The 15530-nt window shown below is 34.7% G+C and overlaps 1 protein-coding gene across 1 annotated transcript in view; it reads right to left on the bottom strand.

Moving 5' to 3' along the window:
* Window positions 1-4445: 4445 nt before the first annotated feature.
* SLC13A1 (solute carrier family 13 member 1) overlaps window positions 4446-15530 on the bottom strand; it is a 200050-nt gene continuing 188965 nt past the window's right edge. The window contains exons 11-15 of the mRNA XM_070368846.1: window positions 14213-14319; window positions 11894-12003; window positions 8118-8279; window positions 6232-6369; window positions 4446-4583 (exon numbers count right to left, since the gene is read on the bottom strand). Of these exons, the coding sequence (XP_070224947.1) occupies window positions 4446-4583; window positions 6232-6369; window positions 8118-8279; window positions 11894-12003; window positions 14213-14319 (655 nt within the window). The remainder of the gene's footprint in view (window positions 4584-6231; window positions 6370-8117; window positions 8280-11893; window positions 12004-14212; window positions 14320-15530) is intronic.

Genomic DNA, 15530 nt, shown 5'->3' with positions numbered 1-15530 from the left:
GTACATAAATTAATATTTGACTGAATAATTAGGAGACAGAAATCTTAAGAGGACATTTTTAGAATTCTGCTTACCATACTTATAATATATATCCAAGACCCTCTTTTATATTTTCAAACATTATGCATCTTCACTTTATGTTCTTTATTTGGTGATTAGAATATACGCTGTCTTTGCACTTTGGATTCTATTTCTTTTGTTTATGTTATTTCGTGCACAAAACACTTTATGTCTTGGCAGAATTTATGAGTTTTGATGATAAACCAAAAAGTTCTTTGAGCTTCAAGTTGAAAAAAAGTGTTCCTTTTATTTCTTTTTGCCAGGTATACTGGGAATACTATCAACCTAGGATTGCTTTAAAATGCAAATTCAGGTTGAAGTCTCCTATACAACACTGATACTCAGACTTTAGGCCCCTAACCTGCGTGGTTATACATTTTCAAAGGAGATTTTACTGCTTCCCAAGTGCATAGGCCAAAACGTTTAAATTTCCTTATGCTTCCTTCTATAAAGTCGGTTTGTTTGTTTTTTTTCTCATTTTCACTGAGACGATATCCTATCTTCACGTAATTTTCCATTTAACCCCTAACTTGCTTGGGTCTTAGTTTGGTCTCCCATCCCTTGTACCCTGTATACTTATTCAAAGAAAATTTCAAGATCTCTAGGGATTAGCAGTTTCTGTCTTCAGTCCTTGCTTAAGTATCTGGATTTTTGCTGGTTCTTTAAATCAAACTTCTCCCTTAAGGACTTCTATTATTATTATTATTTTGCTGATACAGTAATGCATTTTATAAAATATTTATTATTATTTGCTCTTAAGAAGATCTTCCCCACCTTTGTCTTCCAACACACCATACTGTCACTAAGAAAAGTCCTTTTCTTTCTTTCTTTCTATAAAACCCCATGTCTTTTTCTTTCTAGACAAATGAAAGTCCTCATATTTGGAAAAAACTTTCAATTTCTACTTTATTTTTGTGCTGTTTTTAGTGTTTATTCATGGACTAGTCTGATCTTGCTCTGTACTGGGGACCTTTATTTTTGATATTTGCATGCCTTAAAATTTACCTCATATATTATTACTTTGCCTAAAGTACTTCATATGGGAATAAGATAGCTGATGCTGCCCTGGGGTAACAATTTAAACTATTTTTATTTGTATATTATGTTACAGTAATGAAACTGACCATTTGTTTGAGTTTACTTTTTCATTGCTAGTACAATCCTCTCCCTTCTAAAAATAAAAATGCTTAACTGGGAAAAATCCACACATAAGTAAAGATAATAGTCATGCATTAACTAAATCAAAAATACTTTGGAACAAAAGTGTCATCACCAAGAATCACATACACAATGGAATATTACTTAGCTATAAGAAAGAATGAATTTGAGTCAGTTCTAATGAAGGGGATAAAACTGGAGCCTATTATGCAGAGTGAAGTAAGTCAGCAAGAAAAACACCAATACAGTATATTAACGCATATATATGGAATTTAGAAAGGTGGTAGTGATGACCCCATATGCAAGACAGCAAGAGACACAGATGTAAAGAACAGACTTCTGAACTCTGTGGGAGAAGGCGAGGGTGGGATGATTGGAGAGAATAGCATTGAAACATGTATATTACCATATGTGAAATAGATGATCAGTCCAAGTTCAATGCATGAAACAGGGCACTCAAAGCTGGTGCAGTGGGACAACCCTGAGAGATGGGATGGGAAGGAAAGTGGGAGTGGGGTTCAGGATGCGGGACACATGTACACCCATGGCTGATTCATGTCAATGTATGGAAAAAACCACCATGATATTGTAAAGTAATTAGCCTCCAATTAAAATAAATAAGTTAATTTTAAAAAAATCTTATTAAATATTTAGTCATGGCAAAGATATAATAAAAAATCTTGATAGATATATATGTATATATCTTGATATATAATAACATATAGTACACATGTCCAGACACAATTAGTGTGCCATGATATTGTTTTATCAAGTTTTGCTAATAAATTCAGTGCATAAAACTGGTTAAAAGTTACCTTCCCATCTCCTAGGCCGAAAAAGGAGAGAACCAAGACTTGGAGACCTGGCAGGGTGAAAACAGTGCACACATTTGAAAGGAAGGAAATCTGAATTCTGGGTGCTGACATGTTACAGTGGCAGTTGAGGTAAGCAAAGGAAACACGTGTGTCTGGGAGCCCTCCAAGCACTTGCAGAAACAGACAGTAAATAGGCATTTAGTGAAATTGCCCCTATTATCTAGACAAGATCCAAACCCTGAGAAAGATACAGAGATTTAAAGTGACAAAGATTTCTAGTTAACCTCTAAGTAAAGCTCAAGAAAATAACAAAAATGATATCTATTTTTGAGTGGGAGGACAAAGATTTGTTTGATCATCTGTTTGAGCTGTCAGTTGGAAACTTTCAAAGACAGTGCATACCTCTCAAACTAAAAGAGCTTGAGAACTTTGATATAAATGGGACAAATGTGAAATGGATGAGTTAAGTCATTTCTGATATATCAACTAGACATAAAGATGTAACAAGAGAACCATATGGCTCACTTAAACAAATTTTGACTAAGTATCATTTTTCTTGTACTCAGCTGGCAGCTGTTGGAAGTAATTCATTAAAATGACTCAAGCTGAAATGTTTATATTATTTTCTTGAAAGCAAAATGTACTCATTATAATTTGAAAAGTCGTTTCATTTCTTCATAATGAAAATTTATTCGTCATATAATTCAACAGTGATAAATTGAATGACTAGCAAAAGGCAGAAAAGTAATAAATACTGTGGATCGTAAATAAATGTGCAACATATGATAAGGGAACAAATAAATAGGGTAAACAGAGATGATACACACAAAGCAGTAATATTATATTGTAATGATTAAATGGACACATTTTTTATTGAAAAAATTATAAATTTTGCATTGACTAATAAAAAATAATTAACATGAATTTTGAATTTTATATATGTATAAAATTATATATAATTTTTTAAATGTATAGCTTAAAAGACCCTCTTTATCATATTTAATTTTCAAGAATAACTATAAATAATGTTATTTACACACACAAAAAAACAAACCATCTCTAAGGACTACTTTGAAAATTAAAGAAGCTATTAAAGGTGTGTTTTAACCTTGTCTTCTATTTTATTTTAACATGAGAATTGTTCTGTTTTAATTTTTCCATATTTTCCTACCTGTACACATTTCTTTTGCCTTTGTGAATTGTTTCCCTTTAGTTTAATTTTAGAATGCCAATAGACCTTGATCTTTCATATGCCGAATGCTAGGAGACTATTTTCTTCTTACTTTTGTTTAAATGTTCAGTTCTTTTTCCATTTTGGTTTCCCCATAGATAACTTATTTTTCTCTTTTGTGAATATATCAACAGTTTCAACTTTTATTCTTTAATTTTCCTCTGGTATTTCTTTTCAATATTGATGTAATGGATTGGAATAATATGACTTTTTTCTAAACTTGTAGAAACAGTGATAATTCATGTAAATTTCTGAATCTTTTTGTTTTTACATATGACATCACGTAGCTATGAAATAGGGCAGACAGACTGAAACCCACAATCACAGAAAACTATGAAATAAAATAAAGGCTTAAGCAAAACTGCTACACTAATAGACAAATGTGTTAATAGTTTTATACTGGTTAGCTTTCTTTTCTAACTATACTGTGCTAATGGTGGGAATCATAGCAAGCCTTAGCCGTAGAGCAACAAAATGCATTTCTCAGTGCACTGAGATCATACAAGTATGAACCCTAAAGTCAAGTGGAAATTCTTATCTGTTTTCTGTTGTTTAGTGGGTTCAGTTATATATATATATATATGTATATATATATATATATATATTTACTTTCAATTGTTATACTACATGGCTATATCAAAAGTAATCTGATTGGAATATTTTTTAGATGATGGGATGTACACCTTATTTAAATTTAACTTTTCTTTTGCACCACTAGATAACCACAGCTTTGATTTTTTTTTTCAGGAAATTCCCTTGGACAACACTATAGACCACTACAGAAATGATTTATACAAGTACCTAATTAACTTGTATATTTTATTTCCTATTTCTAGCTTCATGGAAAGTTTTTGAAATAATAAATGGACATCTGAAATGTTACACTGAACCCAAAGTGTAAGATGGAGCAAATGACCTCATTTCTTTGAAGGTCAAGTTATAAATTATTCTTGTGATGAAGTAGGATGCATATGGTCCTTAAGTGAAATCTCAACTGAAGGCTTCTTGATGAAGGCACACAGATGCTCTTGGTTGCATCTTAAAACAGATTTTTTGGTGTTCACTGGAACTACAGCAACTACACCAGGACTGATTTAAGAATCATCAATTTTCTAGAGCCAAAGTTTGCAGTGAAGGCTTTTTAATGGTTTCCAAAACTCACCACAGAATAGTCATGCTTGTCATGGCGTTGTCTCATTACTAATTGGAGGAGCCCAGGAAGGATAAGTGTGGAGGTCAAACATAGGTACAATCCAGGTAAACATGCCAAGCATCACCACAGCAACACCCACAATATTAACGCCAAGTCCAGCTTTAACCTTGAATATGAAAGAGCTTGAATGTTAGTCTCAAAAAAACTAAAACAAAACAAAACAAATTGGGAGAATTGGAATACTGTTGCAGAAGGCATATGCAGATTTACACGCATCTTAAGTGACTGGTATCAATTATTTGTTTCATAAGACAAGTCCTTCCATTTATGCCAAAAAAGAATCTGTTCCCAACTAAATGTCATTTAGTTGGACAGCATCAGAGAAGTTTCTCTTAGGAATGTACTGAAGTCATTACAATTAGAGAAAAATCCCTTTAAAAATCTGCCAATTCAGGTCAAATCAAGATTTGAGTTTTGTGGTTTGGTATTTCAGTGAATATGTTTCAGGTCACTATATGAAAACTGAATCCTTCATATTCATTTCAGGATTCTCTTACCAGAGATCTAATATCTCTTCTACTCATCTTTCTCAAAGTTCCCCTTCTTCTAGCTCTGACGTCATTATTCTGGTATCCACTAAACCATCTCAAATTGCAGATATTGGCCAACTCCTGCCCATAAACTGCTTTGTAAACCAAGTTTCCTGGGACCACAATTTTGACCATTTGTGTACATGCTTTTGTTGGCTACTTTTATGATGCAGTAGTTGTTACAGAGACCCTCTATGGCCCAGAGTCTCAAATATTTACTCCCTGGATATTTACAGAGAAAGCTTGCCTATCTCAGCATTCTCTGAAGCCCCAAGGCAAAATGGGATGCCTAGCAATGAATATTATGGAGTTTCTGTCCATGCAAGCCACTCATTTATTTTAGAATCTTTTTTTTTTTTTTTTTAAATTCACAAACCTAGCACATTGTTTATATTGTATATTATGCACATTTTTAAGCCCAAAGTAAATTATGTGACTTCTGCATAGAGGCATTTACAGAATTTTTATGTTACAGGGGCTTAGGAACAGCAATCTGTGTAGAAGGAAGGAACTGGGGCTTAACTTGGAACTGCATTTGCACAGCAGGCTCACTGAAGAGCCTTTAGTTATATTCTTGCTTGGTTTGGTTCAGAAGTGGGTGATCAAGTTTGAGAGAAGACCAAGATATTCTCAAACTAGTTCTTCACTACCATGACTTTTGTATTTGGCAAAATGTGCACATTTTGTCACTTACATTTTCTATTATTCCTTGCTATGCTAATTTCACTTCATTTCATTTTATTTCAGGTGTCACTATTAGAATCAGAAAAAGAAAGATGACTTTCCATCAGTCAGGCACTAAGCCCAACATTTTATTCAGAGCAAATGTCAGTTGTGTAAGTATTTGTGATAGAAAACCATAGTGCTTGATTGCTAAATTTCATTAACCCTACTTCTATTTGGCCAGGTCAAGTTGGATCCTGATCTTGACAAGCCCTAAGCTTAAACCATTGTGTTGAGTATATTCTATGCTCTCTTCCTCTTCCAGTGTATTACTGGGGCATTCAATATCTCTGTATTTGTGACTGTAAATATTAATGGCATGTTTGTTCCAGGTTATCACTCTTAAAAACAATTCTAGGGCCAGTCACATGCACTCACATTCAAAGCAGGACTCAAACTATACATTTCCTAGCAGTTGATTAGTTTATAAAAGGATAGAAAACCCAAGACATCACAAAATAATGTCTACTGGACCTGATAGCATTCTTTCAGTTCACTCACCATGTCCATAACTTTTAGATGGCCATATGAAAAAACAATAGCATTGGGTGGGTTTGCTACTGGTAGGAGGAATGCAAATGAGGTACACAGAGTAGAAGGTAACAAAATATAAAGAGGGTTGACGTGAATGGCTTCAGCCTGTTGGAAAAGATAAAAAGGAGTCTAAGTAAAATTTTGAGATAGGCATCAAAGTGAGCAAAATTATTATAATAAATTTTCCAGAAGCAAGTTGAAATATAAAGACAAAATTATACACATAATTAAACTTTTTAAAATTTTTTAGAAAACGTATCTTCTTTTGGTTGTTTATATGGTGATTGATATCCATTTAAGCATTATAACTCAGTTCATTAAGAAAGTGAAGTATCATTTATTTCAGAAACAAAATGAAAACAGCAACTGTTTATCTAGTGCTAAGTGCCATGCTGTTTATATATGTTACTACATAATATGTAAGTATTTATATATGAAAGTGAAAGGTGCTCAGTCATGTCCGACTCTTTGTGACCCTCCATGAAATTCTCCAGGCCAGAATACCAGAATACTGGAGTGGGTAGCCTATCCCTTCTCCAGGGGATCTTCCCAACCCAGGAATTGAACTGGGGTCTCCTGCATTGTAGGCAGATTCTTTACCAACTGAGCTACCAGGGAATCTCAAATATATATGTGTATATATATATATATATACAGTTATATTATATATTTATATATAATATATTAAAGTTATATTATATATTTATATATACATATAAAGTTTAATGGTATATAATGTATAGCATAATATAATAACTTCATATATTTGTAAATACAACTTAATTTTCACTACGGCCTTAAGAGATGATAATTATAGCCCCAAATAGCAGATGAAGAACCTGAGGTCCACAGAGGCTAAAGTAATCTGTAAAGTAAACGGATCCAAAAACATAGCTGGCAAGCAATTAGAGCTTAGTAGGCTCTCAGGTTCCTTTGGCTCCAAAGTTTCTCATCATTCCATTAACTTACTGCCTCTGTGAGTTATATAATTTAAAATTTACTCAGGGATCATCACAGAAGAGTTACTACTATTCTTAATTACTTAACTGCTCCCTGTTGAGAAATAAAGCCCTGAAAAATTCCAAATTGTATTTCACTAACATTCACCTGCCTGCATTTCTTTTCTAATCGGAAGCCACTCGAGAATGCCAATGTCTGCACCTTGAGCTGGTAGCAGAACAACTCCAGAAGGGCAATCTTTCTGCATCTGAAGTGTTTTCCTTTCACCAAAATCATCTGCCCAGGGAAGAAAAACATTTTGGTTGAAGCTATTTCTCGTAATTGCCATCTAGTTGTGGAGAAGAGAGACAGTTCTCCCCTCTCTCTCTTTGCAAATCTGCTCCTTACTTATCTTTCAATATTTTTCTTAGGCTGTACAGAGCTGTGTCGGAGACATTCAAGCTTGAAGCCCGAGGTGTAAACCTGGCTTTTTATTCCCTTGCAAATCACTTATATCAAGTGCTTCTCAAAACATCAAGACATCTTCTGGAGGGAGAAGTATCAGTGTTAGAGATCTAAATATGAAAGTTGTCAGGAAGCACTGAATCCCAAAATCTTCTAGAGCTGGAAAGGGTCTGGGTTGACCCTCCCATTTATCTGTAAAGGAAAACTATGGTCAGAAAGAAGGTAGAGAGAGGGTTCTCTTAAGATCCTGCTGCTTGAACATGGAAGAAAAGAGTTCTCCTGAGTTGAGTTCTCCTGAGAAAATACCAATGTGAATAACGACCACCTCATACATTCCCTACGGGGAACAGTTCAGGCCCCAAATGATTCTACACCACAATATGAGAACATACAAAGTAGAACACTATTCTTTCAATGAAGAGAGTAAATAGGATAAATGAAATACTCACCAATGGAGATAGTATTGGAAGAAGGAGGGTAATGGTAGCTGGATTGCTGGCTACCTCTGTTAAAGATGTGACGAGCAGAGAAGATATCAGAATTATTAGCCAGACTGGTAATGAACCTAGAGGAGATAATTTATTTCCTATCCACTTAGATAGTCCTGACTCCTAAAAAAGAAATTTGCAATATGTGTTATTCATTAATAATTCATTTAATCAGACAATTTAAATATATTAAAAAGCATTATTTGACCTAAGGACTCTGTTTCTAAATTGTCATTTTAATCTTTCATATTTTCCTCTGGTTTGTTACATCTGGGTGACTATGACATTGTGAAGTTCTTAGTTATTCTTATTTTAACACCACTAACAAGCTTTAGGAAGTTTGGATTGTCTTCCCCCATTTTTTTCAGTTAAATTTTAATTCTATCTAATTACTATATATGGGTATAAAAAGCCATGTAGTACTACAGGCCTTTAAGAAAAGGAGCATCTTTTCTGGTCTTCCTCTTCCCACGTTTAAGCTGTGTTCCTCAGAGGCAACAACTTTCATTCACATTAGCTATTTATTCCTACGTTTATGTTTATGATAGCTATTTTACAAAATTCTACTTTTTCATATTTCTAAATTTTCAAATTTAGACATTATTTGGAGCAAGCATGCTTGCTCAGTTGTGTCTGACTCTTTGCAACTGCTTGGACTATAGCCTGACAGGCTCCTTTGCCTGTGGAATTTTCCAGGCAAGAACACTACAGCAGGCTGCCATTTCCTACTCCAAGGGATCTTCTTGACCCAGGGATGAAACACTGATGTTCTAATACGTACACGAAAATTCAGTTTTCTAAAACCTTCCATCATACATACATTTCCTGTCCCTGTTCCCCTTTCCCTTAAATTCATATATCAACATTTTAGGTTAAGTCAATATTTAAATGTTGCCATTATGATCATATGAATATGGTTCACAACTGAGCCACTTAGTGTACTGTGATTGCTTTAGCTGTTTTGTTTTAGTTTTTGTTTGTTTTTCCAAGAAATGATTTCCCTATTCTTCTGCTTGCTTAGTTTTTTAAGCACCCATCACTAATCCTCCAGTACACTTTCCAGTAAAAGCAGAAAACTCCTCACAAGTAGATAGACATTTCAGGTAATTGTTCTTTTTCATTTTCCCTAATGGAGATGTCGATTTTGGAATATTTCCTCCTCTTGCTACACTGGGACTAGTTGCTCTTTAGATCTACTTTACTGTTATAAAGAGACTTCTATTCACTACATTACTTATGGATCCCCTTCACCTCTTTGTGCTATGGGAATCCTGTCTTGTTAACTTCTTTGTGTTGATGGCCCACAGGACCACATCTTTTGTAACTTCCTGATAATTGGTGCCTGGAAAGTAAATTTCTTTAGTCTCTGCATGTCTGAAAACCTCTTTCTTTTCTTTTCACATTACTTTGATATATCAACCTTTTTAGAATTCTGGATGTACAAATAATTATTGCTCCATTTCCTGTGGCTTCCAGTGGGTTCTTTAGAAGCCTGATGTTTAGACCTTAGATACACTGTACATAATACAGGAAAACCAGTCACACTCAGATGAACAGATATGTTATTCTGTTTTTCTCCTACAAATGGAAGGGACAATCCTCCATTTGTGAGGTTTCACTGAGCTCCTGCACGTGTGAATTCGTACACGCATGACAAAGTAGTATGGACATCAGAAAGGCTCTAATGACAAGATCAGAAGCTGGCAAAAACATCCCCAGATCTGATAACCAGATGTTATGTATATTATTTCTAGTTTTGACTTATATTTTTGTTTGGGGTTTTGATTTTCCAATGAAAAAGACTATTTACCATTTAAATCACATTAGCACAAATTCTTCTTTAAATACATCAATATTTAAATAATGGATTTTACCTATGTATTAGATAAAATTAGATTACCTAATCTTATTAGGTAAGATTAGATGCAGTTGGAAAAGATTACATCGCATACAGTCCTTCACCTCAGGAAGCCACTGAGATCATATCATTGCGCTCATGGCTTCAAGCTGACCACTCAGAGGCAGGATGATTTGGGGCATCCCACAGAAATCTGAGGCTTTGTGCTACGATTTTCACAGCCAAGTAGAGCCCCTCTAAGGTTTCCCTACTTCTTCCAGAGAGAGAATCTAGTGAATCAGTCTAAGTCCACACCTTATAATTTCCTTCTACTGCAATTTTAGGGTCTGGCCAATGCTTTTAAAACCACTTTGAGTGACAGATATTCTGGGAAGGAGAGATGAACATATTGACATCAATACTGAAATTGCTGATTCTGACTTCCTCACAATTCAAATTAACCGATACAGGAATGGAAGTTATTTATTCTGAGAAACCAGATCTCATTACTACTGAGCTAGTAGAAAAGTACCTTTGTCTTCTATTGTTATCATTTGTACTTGAACAGTCTATGAAGCAAGTCAAATGGAACTCAGAGTTAACACAATTTTTAAGACTTTCATGTATTACCAAATTGCTGAAAACTCAGTATCCAAATCTCATACGGAAAAACTGACAATAAAGTCAGAAGCAAAACACAGTCTTTCCTTAGACTGTCAAGAATAGGACAGAACAGGTACCTATTTGTCTTGAAAAACAGAAAAATTTAACTTTAGGGAAATTGAAGGGCTGGACCTGATATTTCTCTCACCATTGCTTTTACTTTGATGCCTGAATAAGGAAATGAAATGTTCATGAGTTTTGAGTGTTTCATGGAAGGCTACTAAGCCCAGAATAATTAAAGAGTAGAGAATTTTTATGGCATTTCAGGGTAAGATATTCCTCTTCTAGCAACCCTATAACCAGGGCAATTTCAAGGGACAAAGTTTTCCCCAGACTTTTACTTTATATCAGCTGCATAGATGATGGGCCAAAGAAATAGCCAACTTTATTTCTCATGATGATTTCATTTCTTCCTAAAATTATACTATACAGTCCATGGAATTCTCCAGGCCAGGATACTGGAGTGGGTAACCGTTCCCTTCTCCAAGGGATCTTCCCAACCCAGGAATTGAACTGGGGTCTCCTGCGTTGTAGGTGGATTCTTTACCAGCTGAGCCACCAGGAAAGCCCTCCTAAAATTAGACATAATAAATATTAAACACGGCTATGTGAAATTCTTTCTGGACTTCATTGAATAAGCATATATGAAGTAATTTTAATGTATTTAATATGTAACAAGTAATGTAATGCGGTTCTATTGTTTCTCATTTTTCTTTGGAAATATTAGGACCATGACATACTTCAGTATTCTTGCCTAGAGAATCCCATGGACAGAGGAGTCTGGCAGGCTACAGTTCATAGTGTCGCAAAGAGTCATGACTGAAGCAACTTAGCATAGCACATAATTGCAGAGAAATCTGAGAGCTACTTAAATTCATCATGAGATAAGGTAAGGGTGTAAACAAAAAAAATGTTTTACAAGGAGTCTCTATATAAGTGACTTTTACATGTTATTTTTCTTATTAAGCTTCTCTTCTAATCCTATTTCATGGATTAAGAATTATATTTATTTTTCTCTTGATATGCTGAGACATCATAAAAATGATGATTTATGCTCACAGAAATTCTTGAACTCTGGACTCACCTCATCTGTGTGGTATAGTTACTGCTTGGCTACTAAAATCTGCATCATTACAATGATGGATTGAAGTTGAGCATTCCAAAAGCTTGACTGTCCTTGTGTCCTTCTTTTGAATAGTTTAGTTAACTGCTAAGTATCTTAGACACAGAGTATTACCTCACAGCCATCTGCCAAGGCAAACCCTCCACCAACAAGAATGGCTATATCCCAGGGCATGAATGACTGGAATTCTTTCCAAGTAATCAGTGGAGAGTAATCAAAAGCAACTGAAAAACAAAAGTCCTACAGTTAAACATTGCTTAAATATTACAATATGACATTTCTTATTATCTTAAATAGCCATCTCATAAAAAGTTTTCAATATTTCTGTATTATTCTTATATAGGAAACTTGATCTGGACTTTGAATAATTTCTACCTGGCCTAGGTAAAACATTATCTTATAAAAAAAGAAAAATGCCATAACTTGGAAAACTCTTTTGCATTTTATTATAAAAAAAATTAGGTAAATGATAACATCATATATAATACTATCCATTCATTCATTCATTCATTACACTAACATCTTTGCCTACCATGAGTAACAAGTGCATTGGGCTATCTGCAATCCACCATTGATTCAACAGCATCTGTGGAACATTATCATTCACTCATATTTATTTGAATATTTTATTTTTCTCATATCATGAGGAGGGTCATGATAGATTCACCAGAATTTCAGTTTAAAATAATTCAAAGTTCAGATTAAATAATTTTCTTATTATTCAGGAAACCCTTAAAATGCTCATAAAGCAATAATCGCAAGGATTTCTCTTGATATTTGGGTTCTGATAACTCCATTGATTTGCTTAGAAATAATGTCATCCATGAACATGGATTTTGTGCCCATTTAACTTTTGTGTATATCAGGCAAACTTCTACATTGTAAGCTTTTAAGATTACTAAGAAGTCCTTTTCCTGTTTCCTTCCCACAAACTTAAACCAAACCAACTCTCATTGTTGATGGAAACTTTGGTATTTCCTGCTTGAATTAAGACCATATATCCTGTTAAATACTAACATCTCTGACTGTTCTTCTCATGTAAAACTGATTGTTTTATGTCTTCTTGTTGTTTAGTTGCTAAGTCGTGTCCAACCCTTTTTTGATCCCGTGGACTGTAGCCCACAAGGCTCCTCTGTCCATGGGATTGGAGTGGATCCACACTGGCGTGGATTGACATTTCCTATTCCAGGTGATCTTCCCGACCCAGGGATTGAACCCATGTCTCCTGCATTGGTAGGTGGATTCTTTAGGCTGAGCCACCTGGGAAGTCTGTTTTATGTCTTATCTTGCATTTTAAAACCTAATGTGAATCAGTTTATCCGAGAAGAGGAGTTAAAGAATGAGAAAAGAGGGGATGGTGGAGAGGGCAAAGCTCTTTCTGAGAGGAGGACTCAGAAGTAGGGGTCAGAGAAGTTAAGCCATGCAGAACACACTACTGCAAGCTCTTAGGGCTTTGATTGCAATGGTCAGAGACCTCAGGGTCTCATAGGAATCTCTGCTCTATATTACACAACCTTCTTATAACACATTTGAGATATGCTAGTCTCAAGTGAAGAACAGAAGGCATCTATTTCTATTCTATACTTTTTACTTATATCATGTCCTGGAAATCTGACTCATCAGTCACTCATCTATTCTGCCTCAAGAAGTCAAGTGGGCCAGTCTAACTGCATGGCAACCAGTTCCATCCCAGCAAATAAGTCAATGAATAATGAATGAATAAACAACAAAACCCCACAACTCTACCAGCCTATTTCCAAACAATTTTAAACCATCTTCCTATATTGACAACATAGGAATTTGATTACCCAAAACATTTTGTGTTAGTATAAGCATAGGCATGGATGAGAAGTGTGTGTGTATTTATACTCAAATAAGCAGACACATTTTCTTGTCCATGTGTTATGAAGACAATGAAATCTCCCATTGAATATGGTTTCTTTCTTCTGTGACACCAGGTTATGGCTAAGTGTGGGGTTGATCTGCATGTTTTCCAAGGCTACTATGAGGCTGTAAATACTCTTCCCTTGAAATTCCTCACATTTTTAGATCCTCAGCATTTATTACCAAAGGCTCATCTTGAAGTATAACTTCCAAGTTCTTGTTCCTGTGTTTGTCAATAATCAGATTATTTCTGATTATGAGCAGGACAATGAGCTTATGATAGACCAAATAGTATCACCCATAGCAGAACTCTAACTAACCATGGTATGTAAAGAAATCTACTTCTAGCTTCTACAAAGTAAGATGGTCCTTCGTATGAGGAGAGGAAGTGTGCGGTCTGAACAGGGGTTGCAGTGTGTAAACAGGAGATGTAAACCAGCAGCTGCATTCATGTCCATTCCTTCTGTTCTACAAGTTAACTGAAACCAAGGGAATTTTGTACTTTTGCTCTTCTGTCAAATTCATTCAGAATTATAAATAATACTCAACCAGTTTCTCCTGTAGGCGTAGTTTTGGTCAATCTCTTAGCTGGGATAAGAAAGAACAGGAGTCCTATAAGTAAAGCAACAGTTGAATCTGTAGCAAAACCGGGATACCTAAAAAAGATAAGTGTGTGCATTAAAAAATGCCATCAAGGATTTGTATGAACTAAGCACCAATTGATTATGCAAACAGCATAGAAGTAGGAGTGGTGGTATTGGTTATTTATTCTGGATAATCCGCTCTAAAGTCTATGGATTCACAACTAAAAATGAAACTTAGTGAAAATGAAAATCTCAGACCACATCCCCATTATTTTCATAGGTCTCCTTATTTTTAAAAATCTCCTTATTTTACACATGTTGATATGCTAGGCCAAAAGTTCCCTTTCAGGTTAAGCTGACAGATCTGGTAAATAATTTCTTCTCTGGATTATTTCTTTTAATCATATTGACAAAGCATTGAGGTTGAAACAATAGGCCAAGTCCTATATAATTGTCTATAAAAGGCTACTATTGAATTGTGGCAAGGCATGGATGTTTCCCAAGTCTTTTAAAACTCTTTTGTAAATTGTGAAAAGGAACTGATCTGTTTTTCTAAGATAGAACATCTGCTTCTGTGTTTATAGGCCTTGGCCATATCATACCAATGAAATAGACTCATTTGAAGCTTTGTACCCTATGAAACTCAATCAAGAATATTAATTATCAGAATGGCTTTGAGATGCTCATAGATGATCACCATACAAATTAAGAGTTATTCAGGAACAGATGGGGTCTTAGAAATACCATGCCAGTCCTGCAAGTAAGACAGGTTTCCAGAATCCCCAAGTTAAGAAGCACCTGGAGACCAGATATGAATGAAACCCGAAGAAATCATTAAAAATCAGTTTTAAAACTCAGCATATTAATTAGTGAATCTTTGAGTCTGAAAAGCAGAGTGTGTACCCTAAGATTATTTTACTACCTTGTAACTCAGCAATGCACACATAGTAAAGAGGCTCTTTATTCCTGTAATTTACTTGAACAATCTAGATAATCAAGGAAATCCATTATTTCATTCAACCTGACAATTTTATAAAGCAGTCTTTTTTCCCTAAATATAGATTTTCTTTCATTGTGGAGTGAAATGCTGCCTTGGTATAATTTATTCAAAAAATATTACCAATATTATTTTATAGTTCCTTATTTCTTTTATTTCAGTTATAATTTTTGTTGGATTTTTGCCAAATTAGGCAATTTGCCAAATCAGGCATCATGTAATCTGATTTTGTTTTATATGAAAAGACATATTGAAATCTTTCCAGGTTCAAACAGATGGAATGAAA

This window comes from Bos mutus, chromosome 4 (genome assembly GCF_027580195.1).
Source record: "Bos mutus isolate GX-2022 chromosome 4, NWIPB_WYAK_1.1, whole genome shotgun sequence".
Taxonomy (NCBI): domain Eukaryota; kingdom Metazoa; phylum Chordata; class Mammalia; order Artiodactyla; family Bovidae; genus Bos; species Bos mutus.
This window is presented reverse-complemented; position numbering and strand designations above follow the sequence as displayed.